At 39.1% G+C, this 12,946-nt stretch overlaps 1 protein-coding gene across 1 annotated transcript in view; it reads left to right on the top strand.

Moving 5' to 3' along the window:
- The window catches only part of LOC140241167 (complement C3-like), a 175,354-nt gene that overhangs the window by 44,288 nt on the left and 118,120 nt on the right, over window positions 1-12,946 (top strand). The window contains exons 15-16 of the mRNA XM_072320928.1: window positions 9,929-9,983; window positions 11,549-11,599. Coding sequence (XP_072177029.1) covers window positions 9,929-9,983; window positions 11,549-11,599 — 106 coding nt within the window. The remainder of the gene's footprint in view (window positions 1-9,928; window positions 9,984-11,548; window positions 11,600-12,946) is intronic.

The raw sequence follows: 12,946 nt of genomic DNA, 5'->3' as shown, positions 1-12,946 counted from the left end.
CATGTTTTAAAAGGCCACTGTTAAAGCCAAGATGGTTATAAACACTTAATTGTCATGTTTTATTTGTACGTGTCGAGGATCACTTGGACCCCGTTTACAGTGCGAGGCTCGGCCGCGGCTCGGCCGCGCCGAGCCCACCTTCATTTCGGTGTAAATTATGCGCAAAAGGCCCAATGCGGGGCCAAAATTGGCCTCGCATTAGGCCACGCTCTGGAGGTGGTCTCGGCCGCGGCCGAGCCGCGGTCGCGCCCGGCCTTTTTCTCAGTGTATTAAACGCAAACTGGGCTAAATGCGCGGCCAATTTTAGTCTGGTTTCCAAACCCTAGCCTGTACTATTTCGCTATTCAGGATATTAACCACTTCAACGTCGAAAACTAGTATATAGTTTAAGGTAGTTTTGTCCTGCAAAGGATTTTCTCCTTCGGCAAAGGCCTTTGCCCGAACGGCGACTTTGTCGCCACGGAATTCAGTTGGCAAAGGATCTGAAAACCAGACAATACCAAATTGCGTTTGTTTACAAGTAGAGCGCCACTACGACAAAATATTGAAAGGTTTGAATCAAAAGCGCGGCCGAGCCCGGCAGTGTAAACGGACTAACTTGCGGGGTTCGGCCTCGCAATTGAGGTTGGCCGCGGCCGCGGCAAATGTGATCTGAATAATGTAGGCCTAAAAAAGTTCAACTAAGTATCTCATTATAACTTCAAGGTGCTATATTACATTCTTTTCTTTGTCGATCACGGATGACCGACATCTGATGACCCCCAGCGTATCACCTAACTCGTCTTCAGTGTGACGAGTTTCATATCTCGTTTTTTTATTCTTTCTTTCTGGACAATTTTGTGTCGTCAATATCTCAAGAATGACATTACGAAATAACATGACATTTTCAGTCAACATGTCTCATGACAAAATCTAGCCACAATAAGGTTTTCATGACAGTAACATATCTATGACGTCATCTGGGCGCCATTTTGTGATTTTCGGACCGTGTCACATGATCGATCATAACTTCATAACTAGATGTCATTTCTGTATCATTTTCGGTGGACATGAAGTTCAGGTCACGCTCTATCTTACTTCTTAACGCTAGTTACGCAAGTCATCATTACGCGCGCGTAAGCGCGCGTCAAAATTTTAAAAGGCTCTAAACGACTTCTCAATGGGAAATCTCGAAGTTTCAGACAATTTTAAGCGTTTCAAACATTTTCTCGCGTGCGCGTCCGTCCGCGCAATTTCGCGCGCAGAGCCCGTAAGCAACATGAAAATGCAATTTTTTTGACTGATTTGGATTCCTGATACTTTGAGTAACAATATCCACTGATTTCCGATCGATTTCGACCTATAACAAATGAATGCACTGGCGTCAAAGTTGAAATTCCGCATGCGCGTCTTTCTGCAAATATAGTGAAAAAACATGTCTTTGTTTATTTCGCCATAGCTCTTTAAATCGTCCGTTGACCCTATATATTTATTGCATATTAAAAAAGTATATGAATTGTAAATAACATTCCAAGTATCAATATTGCCAGGAAAACGCGATGACGTCATCACATCGTCATTTTGAAAAAAAAAGTGGAATTGATTTTTTTGAGGTACTGTTTCTGACATTCATTTGCTCGTATCTCTGTTGTTTAAGCTCAATATTATCCCAAATTCAGATATGTTGTACTTTGAACATTTGCCTCTCAAGTCCATGTGATGGTTTTGAAATATGATGACGTCATCATACTAGAAATTGTGATTAAAGGTAAAGACTCAAAATCAGACAAGTTTACGTGTTATGTCTATGGGAGGTGACTTTTTTTTTTAAACCATGCATTGACTTGACAACGTTTAAGCACCTTTACCTCATCTGATTTTGCTCCATTTCCTCTGAAACATACGTATGTTGTAGTTGAGACAATAAGCTTTAGTAATCATGCATTTTATGTTTTCAAATCTCCTCATCAGGTTGATAATTTTGTAGTTTAAAACTGAAAATGAGAATGCAATCTGTGCAGAACGATTCCCAATTTTTCTTTGCAACTGTATATTGATCGAATCCACGCTGCCACTTGTGAGAAGTTGAATAGCGCCATCACAAGTCAAGACATTCACAATAGTATTTAGATTTAAGTTTCGCACTCAATCTTCAGGACAGCCGTGTGGCGTAATCGATTAGCGCGCTGGGTGTTCATAACGCCTTAACGGAAGGTGAGAAGTTCGACTCCCGCAGGACTTTTTTCCGTTCTTTCTTTTTCTCTCCTTTTTTTTCCGGCAGTTCAGCTTTACTCCGATGTCATTTATCATATTATTTTATCAAGTGTACCTAACCCGCGAACACGGCTGCTCTATTTCCCTTGTTTTGTATTGGAGTTTGGAGATTGGGTTTGCTTCATTAATTTTATCACACTTAATGTTGTAAATTGCCCCTTGTTACAGTGTCCCGCTTGCCACCTTTCGTTTGCTCTTTCCTTTTTTCTTCATTGGTTATTGTTATACTGTAACAGGATAGGTAGGAACATGTACGTTTAAATAACTTGCAGGAATGGGAGCTGAATTGATTAACTCTAGTCCAGGTGTATGGCGTCTCGCTCATCTCTTTGAAATTCCAGGTTGTTATTGTTTGACCCAATAACGGAGTTGTAGACAGGTTTAACTATGTTGCTATAGAGGTATCTTGTGCCACATGAATGGAAGGCATCACTGTTTAGTAGTAGTAATGAACTTTTTCATGTTGTAAATGATATAAAGATATGAATTTCACATCCAATCTTCGGGACAGCCGTGTGGCTTTATAGTCGCTTAGAGCGCTGCATGGTCATTATGCACTACCTTATTATAGGACGAGATGTTCGACACCCGCAGGACGCTATTATTTTTGTTCTCTCTCTTTCTTTGTTTTTCTTCTGGCAGTTCAGCTTCATTCCGATGTCATTACCCCACGACACACAGTCACTCAAGTTCCCTTTTTTTTTTTTGCCGGAGGCTGGAGGTTGGATTTGCTTCGTTTATCATACGTAATGTTGTAAATTGCCCTTGGTATACAGTGCCCCGCTTGCCACCTTTCGTTTTCTCTTTCCTTTTCTCTACGTTTGTTCCTGTTACACTGCACAAGACAGGTCGGAAAATAATTTACATAACTCAACTGGAGCAGGAATGGCAACTGAATAAATTAACTCTAGGCCAGGTGTATGACGTCTAGCTCATCTCTTTGAAATTCCAGATTGTTATTATTTGACCCAATAGCGGAATTGTAGATAGGTTTTATGTTGCTATAGAGGTATCTTCTGCCACATGAGTAGAAGGCATCACTGTTTAGTAGTAGTAATGAACTTTTTCATGTCCCTTCATGTCAGTTATAGTGTGTTTAAAGGGGTTGTGTGTCTATCTGCCAAAGAAAAGGAAAACCTTATTTTCGCCATGGCTGTTTCTCTATACGAAGCCGTAGGTGATGAGTGTTGTTGGTATCTGAGCAGTGAATAACACAACATCATCAGGCTAACATCCCCCTTAGTTATACGCGCTAAGCGTTCAATTGATATTTATTATCTTTATTTATGTAGTCAATCACTGCTAATGGAGTTACAGAATTATGTTATGACACCTTTCACTGAAAGTTTGTAAAGCAAAGTTTGTGGACAAGGCAAGCAATTGTACATGAATAATACCATTGATTTCAGAGGGAAATTATGGTATACCTAAATGTAAGGGTATCATTGCTTTGGAATTGCTGAGACAATATTATCTTGGCACGAGGGCTTCCACTTCTAATAACTGATCCCTTTGAAGATGTGTCAGTCACGGGTGATCGTCATGATTCATCTTTCACGTAGAAGCTTCCGTTCCACACTCTTAGTTCGAGAAGACTTACCATCATACTTCAAATTATGATTAAAGGTAAAGACTCAAAATCAGACAAGTTGACGTGTTATGTCTATGGGAGGTGATTTTTTTTTAAAACCATGCATTGACTTGACAACGTTTAAGCACCTTTATTTCAGCTGATTTTGCTCCATTTCCTCTGAAACTTAAGTATGTGGTAGCTCAGACAATAAGCTGCAGTAATCATGCATTTTATTTTTTTCAAATCTCCTCATCAGGTTGATAATTTTGCAGCTAAAAACTGAAAATGAGAATGGAATGTGGACCAAACGATTCCTGAATCATCTTTCACATATAAGCTTACGTTCCTCATATTTTCTCGTCAAGACGTACATGGCCGAGAGGATAAAGGCGACGTCACAAGAGACGTGAGGTTGCATACGTACGGGTTCGAACCCCATAAGAGCACGAAACAAAATGCTTACATCTTTTGCTTTTTTTCTTTTATGGAGTATTCACCTTCGTCCATGTAGAAATCACGTTTTCATGTAAACGTACACACACACACACACACACACACACACACACACATACAATATCCCTTTGTTTTGTGTTGGAGACCACATTGCTTTGACTGTCAACTTGGACTTGAAATTACAAATGTTAAAGTGAAGATGACTCTTAAAAGACCGCATGGCCATGTTTGATTTTCTTTTACAATATAAAGACCTATTGGTAAATACTCATTCACATATCCTTTCCAATCAACTTACTTGGACACGCCGACACCACACGAAATTTTCAATTGGTTGCATGACAGAAACAATTTCATCTGAATTATGTAGGACTGTATAAAGAATTGGACTTCACGAATATTTCTCAATATTACTTCAAGTCGCTACTTAACATTATTTTCGTTGTCGATCACTGAAAATGAGAATGGAATCTGGTCGAAACGATTCCCGATTTATCTTTGCAACTGTATATTGATCGAATCTACGCGGCCACTCGTGTGAAGTTGAATAGCGCTATCAGTCACTTGACGTATATCGCCAAAAAACTGAATATCAATGTAAATTTGTGTTGTGTATAGCATACATAGATAGATTTAAGTTTCGCAGAAGATCTTCGGATCTTCCGTGAGGCAGAATCGCTTAGCACGCTGCGTGTTTATAATGCCCGACCGGAAGGAGAGAAGTTAATCGAGTCCCGCAGGACTTTTTCCTTTTATTTCTTTTTTCTTTTTCTTTTTTCTGCAGTTCAGCTTCACTCTGATGTCATGAACACAGCTACTCTATTTCCCTTATTTTGTATTGGAGTTTGGAGGTTGGGTTTGCTTCTTTAATTTTGTCACACGTTATGTTGTAAATTGCCCCTTGAAACAGTACCCCGCTTGCCACCATTCGTTTCTCTTTCCTCTTCTCTTCATTTGTTCTTGTTATACTGTAGCAGGATATTTAGGAACGTGTACGTTTACATATTGAGAAATATTCGTGAAGTCCATAATGGGAACTGAATTAATTAACTCTAGTCCAGGTGCATGGCGTCTCGCTTATCTCTTTGGAATTCCAGGTTGTTATTGTTTGACCAAATAACGGAGTTAAAGACAGGCAGGGAAGGAAGTGACTTGATATTGCTTCATAATGAGGAATTTCGGGCAACACCTTTCCAAGTGTAGTGATTATGACGGGGTTCTCTGTCGTTTATTTTCGTCATGGCTGTTTCACTAGTTTATCCATAGGTGATATTATGTTGTTGGCATCTGGGAGAATAGAACAGATCAGTACCAAACTGGAATAGCCCTATAAGCAATGTGGTAAGCGTTCAATTTTTTGCATTATCTTTCTTCTTTAAAGTCAATCACTACTGATCGAAATACACAATATAATATGACACGTTCCACTGGTAGTTTAGGAAAAGGGAGTTAATGCACGATGCAATGATAAATGTGCTACCATTGATTTTAGAGACGTCATTGTGGTGTGGTACTGGTGATGGTAAGGGAACCATAGATTGCTTTTAAAGTAATGAGACAATCATTGGACCTTTGCATCAAGACCGTATTCCCATCTAGAATATAATGTATGTTCGTGCGGCGTTTTTTTTTTTTTAGATCCTGACGTGGACATTTTTTTTTCTTGTTTTTAATTTAAGAATGTTATATCTAAATTTGTTTCTTTCCCCTAACATGTTTTTTTGGTTGAATATAAAGTTGGACGTTCCGTGACCAAGCAGCGATTTAGTTACAGTTTCAATGCATCTTGTTTACCATCTTCTCTGACATTAAATTGATGGTTTTTATATTTGACATCGTCTGTCTATTTGCCTGTTTATGCTCATAAAACACTGCTATAACAACTAATACATTTGCTTCACTTGTCACACGCAATGATATGGATTGCAGTTGTGCATGCAGTTTTACTTCCGCCACCTTTCGTTTTTCTCTCCCCTTTTCCCTCACTTTGGTTTTGTTATACTGCAGATGGGAATGATTACAATAACATAACCCAACTTGAAGTAGGAATGAGAACTGAATACATAAACTCTAGGTCAGGTGTATATAGCGTCTCGCTCATCTCTTTGAAATTTCAGGTTGTCATTGTTCGATCAACGGAGTTGAAGACAGGCTTTATGTTGCTATAGAGGTATCTCGCGCCACACGAATGGAATGCATACGCTGTTTAGTATTAGTAATGAATTTTTTCATGTCCATCCCTGCCAATAAAAGTGAAGTGTGTTTGACGGGGTTCTGTGTCATTCTGCCTATGAGAAAGCAAAGTTTTACTTTCGCCATGGCTGTTTCTCTATGCGTGGCCGTGGGTGATGGGTGTTGTTGGCATCTGAGCAGAAAAGAACCGAGTATCATGCTATAATACCCCCCCCCCTGTTAGATTCTAAGCGTTCAATACGGTGATATATCTCTCTTCTTTATTATGTCAATCACTGCTGATGGAATTACAGAATTATGTTATGACACGTTTCACTCAAAGCTTAAAAAACAAAGTTTATGCACGATACAAGTAATGGTGCATGAGTCCTATAGGCCATTGATTTTAGATGAGAAATTATGATATGCCTATAGTAGGGGTGTCATTGATTAGGAATTAATGACACGTTTAAGCACTCCTTCCACTTCTAACTGTCCCCTTTGAATGTGTGTCGATCACGTGAGATCTTCATAAATTATCATTCACGTATAAGCTTACGTTCAAAGTGTACTCTTAGTTGGAGGAGACCTATACTTACATGGTTAAAGGCGATGTCTCTTTCGCTGGAGCCGTACGTTTGGCCCGTTTTTCTTTTGCCCTTTTCTCTTTAATTGAGGCATCACTTTCGTCCAGGATAAATCATATTCTCATGTAAACAGACTCACTTGCTCGATATCCCTTGTTTTGTATCGGAGGCTTCATTGGTTTTACTGCTGGTAAATCTCACAGGCTTGTATATAGCTGTAAGAGCTCTCTGAACTGATCATTATGATAGCAAGATTAGAGGGAGTCATATTGGTTATGTAAATAATGGTCAAAGGTCATGTTTTAAAAGGCCACTGTTAAAGCCAAGATGGTTATAAACACTTAATTGTCATGTTTTATTTGTACATGTCGAGGATCACTTGGACCCCGTTTACAGTGCGAGGCTCGGCCGCGGCTCGGCCGCGCCGAGCCCACCTTCATTTCGGTGTAAACGCGCAAAAGGCCCAATGCGGGCCCAAAATTGGCCTCGCATTAGGCCACGCTCTGGAGGTGGTCTCGGCCGCGGCCGAGCCGCGGTCGCGCCCGGCCTTTTTCTCAGTGTAAACTCAAACTGGGCTAAATGCGCGGCCAATTTTAGTCTGGTTTCCAAACCCTAGCCTGTACTATTTCGCTATTCAGGATATTAACCACTTCAACGTCGAAAACTAGTATAGTTTAAGGTGGTTTTGTCCTGCAAAGGATTTTCTCCTTCGGCAAAGGCCTTTGCCCGAACGGCGACTTTGTCGCCACGGAATTCAGTTGGCAAAGGATCTGAAAACCAGACAATACCAAATTGCGTTTGTTTACAAGTAGAGCGCCACTACGACAAAATATTGAAAGGTTTGAATCAAAAGCGCGGCCGAGCCCGGCAGTGTAAACGGACTAACTTGCGGGGCTCGGCCTCGCAATTGAGGTTGGCCTTGGCCGCGGCAAATGTGATCTGAATAATGTAAGCCCAAAAAAGTTCAAATAAGTATCTCATTATAACTTCAAGGTGCTATATTACATTCTTTTCTTTGTCGATCACGGATGACCGACATCTGATGACCCCCAGCGTATCACCTAACTCGTCTTCAGTGTGACGAGTTTCATATCTCGTGTATATTTGTTATTCTCACACTTACTTGAACTTGAATAAAGTCATGATTAAACAACATGCATTATGTTTTCCTCACTATCATTACAAAACGTACACCTTTTATCTGTTACAAAACCAAATTTTAAGAGGGCGTCTTTCATATGCAATATTCTATTAAGGATCTTGAATTGGAACCACCTGATATTAATGTCAATAGTTAATTGAAAAGGAATTAAACAGATTAAAGACCATGTTCCATCATCAAGATCGAACATGCTAGTCCACTTTACAAAACTGTTACAATGTTTTGACGTGTGTCTTAAAAAACGTTTGGCAAATATCAGAACAACCTTTCTTGTGTTTTAGCCATGAGGAATAAAAGGTTCTGTCGTCTTCGACATACAGTTTTTAGCAAATGATTGAATAGAAGTACACAATCTACAGTGCTGAAGAAAGTTAGTTTGTATACCAAACTACCACTGAAATTCAAAATATGAAAGAAATTTTCCGTCATTATGTAACATTTATAAGACACACCTTTCTCACACCAAGACTTAAAATGTACAGTAATTATTATTCATTTTAATCAAAAGATTATTTCAAAGAGGGTGGCTTGCAAAATTATTATTTGTATTAAAGTTTAAAAATTCTGAAAAAGCCAGAAGTACCTCTTTCTAAAAATCATTGAGCATTTTTTTTGTTGTACCTGTATAATGATCCCATGAATAAATGAAATAATACTAAATGGGGCTAGAAAGAACTGAACATTGTGGTATCGGTGGAACATCGGTATGCGGATCACAAATAAACCTTCTAATCCAGGATATTTTAAGAGATGTCTCAACATCTTACTCTTGATGCATCAAAACATCTATGGACTAAAAAACAGCATTGCATTCCCCAACTTGTGACATAATGTAATTACTTGACGTCTTCTGCATGTAAATCGTGACATAAAAGCTGTAGAGAAAACTCAAATACACCGTCTCCTCTAACATAGTTTATCGTAGCAACTTACAGAAGGCACGCGCTGGCTAGCCATAATTCAGAACTGCTCTAACAATAGCAGAGACACTAAATTTCTCAACTGGATGGGAGTGAGAAACTGCGATTTATCGAAGCAACCGAAGTTAGGGAGGGGGGGGGGGGAAGGGATGGGTGACCCGGGTTGTAGGAGCATTCCCCCCCCCCCCCCCCACCGTCCCATAGAGGTCTTTTCATTCTTAAATAGAAATTACGCAATTTGGCTTATTTGATGGCACAATTTAAGAGACCTGTTTATTGGATTGTTTATGGAGAAACGGAGATAGCTCTAACCCATGTATAGCTGAAGTCCAACCAACAAAAAGAATGAGGATAAAATTTACCTTACTCAGATTAACTTAACTGGACATATCATATGGTGTTTAACATTGGTCTACCTTTTTTTTCCGGGAGGGGTGAAAAATGACTGTTGGGCCGGTGAGCGTAAGACAGTTCGGGAAATGATATGCTCATATTCTATAGTCGAACCCAGGCTATTAACTGACTGCTGTTCGAATGTTTTAGAGATCGATTCATTTGTGTACGTAGACAAGTGTGACTTGAGAGTTACAAGGATTCATAATCATCCGCCTACTTCCCATCCGCTCACACTTGATTGAAGGATTGAATGTTTTGTAAACCATTTCCATTACATTAATTTTGAAGTTTGTCACAAAAGTCATCTCAAACTTGTTGAAAGACCAAAGTAATACATGCATGTACCTCTTTGTAATCTGCATCTTAAAAGCATACACATTTCACTCGAATACTTCAATTATTTTGATAACAGAACTCTGGAATGACGGTGCTTACGAACGCACAACTCGAGCTCAGCGTACGTGAAGGTTAGTAAACGTAACTGCGGAAAATTCTGACCTTAACGGTGCAATTGTACTGTTTACCACAGGGAGCAATGATTAAAAAAAAATGTCTGAGTTATCATACCTGATGAATGTGTCTGCGGCTCTGAATGTTTCTACAACAGATATGTTAAGTGCTGTGGATCATCATCATCATCATCATCATCATCTTTATCATCATCATTTTATGTGTAGGTCGATTGAATCAAAAATATCTTATCACATAAAAAATTCGTAATAAAGCCTAAAATATCAAAAGATTTCTCAATAAATCACAAGAGTAGACGATTTATGCTAGACTAACACTCTAGACTAAAGTTCTTATTTTGTATACCGATTAAAATTTTACATTGGTTGTTTCTATTCTTAATTCACATCTTAGAACTATTTTGAAGCACTTAGAGTTTTTTGTTTTTTGTATATGAAAATTGTAAATAATACCTTATTCAGGAAAGTAAGGGCAGGAGAGCTCACTCTTCAAGACCAGTGACACTTTCGCAAGGTTCATTATAATTCTCCTTCCATGTAATGATGTAGGCCTAGTACAACGGGTGGGTAAGGAACTGAGAGCAGAGGGTTTTAGTCTTTTAGGTTAATATCCAAGCTGAGGTTCCAGTCCAAGGTAGCATTATTTGGTTTGATGAGTTCTACCAGCACTCATGAGAACATTCTCTCGTGGCAGTGCTCCATAATGTGACATAGCATTTGCTCGAGATGGCCGCAGTCAGCACACGCATAGGCTATCCAAGAACCCCCAATTGTGAAGACGGTATGGATGGCCTGTGCACAGCTCTCGAGAGAAGAATAATGTGATCATTCCCTCCCGAAAGAAGAAGAAAAAAACAAGAAGTAGTGTCGGAGTCGTGGATACACATACCGTAAAATCTTGTGTTAATGCGGCGCACTCGTTTACGCACACCTCGACTTTAGAACCCCCCCCCAAAAAAAAAAAAAACAAACAAAAACAAAACAGAAAGAACCCCTAAAACAAAAACAAAAACAAAAACAAAACAATACAAAACGAAACAAAACAAAATAGAAGAGAAGATGCATTCGGGCATTTTGTAAATCTCCAACAAATGTTTACAAACTGAGTTCGGTGTTCTTCATTTAAAGTCTGAATTTCAATTTATTTTCGGAGAGCAAACATTAAAACATTAAAACTTGGTTTGATATACAGCCTCATGCAAAAATCAAAACCTTTTGATGAAATCCGCAGGTTTTCATTTTTTTTTTAAAGCAATATCTCATTTAGATTTATATTTCATACATTCATTGACATCTCTTGTCTGCCTTTTCTTTATCGTCTAATCCTTATATCTGATGTATGGTAGTTTGTATGTCTATGTCTATCTACGGGCGCATGTGTATTGATAATAAGTTGATATGCGTTTATGGGTGATTGTAAGTGTTTATTTAACACAGCAACGTTAATGCGGAATTAATAATGTGATACGAGATTAGTTGTGTCATTCAACAGGTGTCTATCTTTCTACAAACGTGGCATGACGCCTGAGGGTAAATATTCGTTTTTCTCATTCATATTTTAGGGCCCCAATGCAGGCAGGCACCTGCGAGAAGGCGTCGAAGTGTAATTGCAGGTAAGCCTTTTTTTCCTCCTCCTATACATAAAACCGTATGTCCCCCAAAGAAAACACAACGGGACTCTCCGCGACGATAACTTTAATAACAGGGAACCAATCGAAATACAATTTCAAGGTATGAAACTATAACCTATTACCAACATCCTACAGAAACTCCATCCAATTTGCTTCAGTGGTCAAAGAGAAATGAGAATCTTTGTAGAGCATGTCAGGAATCTCTCCCTCCAAATTCTGTCCATTATGTTCACACATTAATGCATTTCCGAGAGTATCCAAGTGCTAAACTGGGAATAAAACAGACCTATTACATGCTTTACAACGATCCACATTTCTCTGTGACCACCCAGCCAATTTGAATGCGGTTTTCTGCAAAATAGGTAAGGCGTTATATATCTAGACCCTGAAATAGCATTCACACAGTTTAATCATAATTATTGGAAGTTATCAGAGCCGAAACCGACTGTGTGTACATGTATGTGTGTGTGTGTGTGTGTGTGTGTTTGTTTTCTTTCTTCTTTTTTTTTTTTTTTGGACATAAAGCAGTACTGCATAGTAAAGTCACTATGAACACCTCCATTCATTCATTGTTGTTTGCATAGATGCGCGCTTATCACAGTGCTGGTGCGTGACAGACATTCGATAAGAATTATTGTTTTTTCTGTCTTGTCTAATGGGAAAAATAAGATTGATGAAAAAATTCAATCTTACTTTGTATCAAGAAGGGGTTAAATTTTAAACTATTTTGACACCTACGCATCATGAAGAAAATGGTTTGTTGGACGAGAGTTCCCCCACCACCCCTATTTAGTACTCTAATTTTGTTTGGAGGGGGGGGGGATGTATTGAAATCAAATATATCAATATTACGTGACCGTGTATCACCAAACGAACAGAAAGTCGAGCGCAGTGAATTTGTGTGAGGACTGAAAATAGGTGAAATGGGTCGACCTAACCAATCTTGAGGTTTTTAATATTTTCTGAAAGAACAAGTCTTCTTCTACATTATGTGAAAGTTTGAGATCATAAAACATACAGGAACCTGTGTTTTCATCAGTTTTTCTCGAACACTTTTTTGATGGAATACACGATTCGGTGTTTCTCATAGAGTCCTCTTCATTGTCCCCGCCGAACGAGTTCGAGCAGGGGACTATGAAACGTGTGTGTGTCCGTGTGTGCGTGCGTCCGTGTGTGATCAAAATGCTACAAAATGCTACTCCTTGACCATTTCTAACCCGATTTCGATTCCGTTTGCTTTATGTGATGGCACTAGGTGAGGGCTTCAAAACTTCTACACAGAATTTTGACCTTTGACTTCTTTGACCTTTGACCTTGATTTTTAACCTG

This window comes from Diadema setosum, chromosome 17 (assembly GCF_964275005.1).
Source record: "Diadema setosum chromosome 17, eeDiaSeto1, whole genome shotgun sequence".
NCBI classification, from domain to species: domain Eukaryota; kingdom Metazoa; phylum Echinodermata; class Echinoidea; order Diadematoida; family Diadematidae; genus Diadema; species Diadema setosum.
This window is presented reverse-complemented; position numbering and strand designations above follow the sequence as displayed.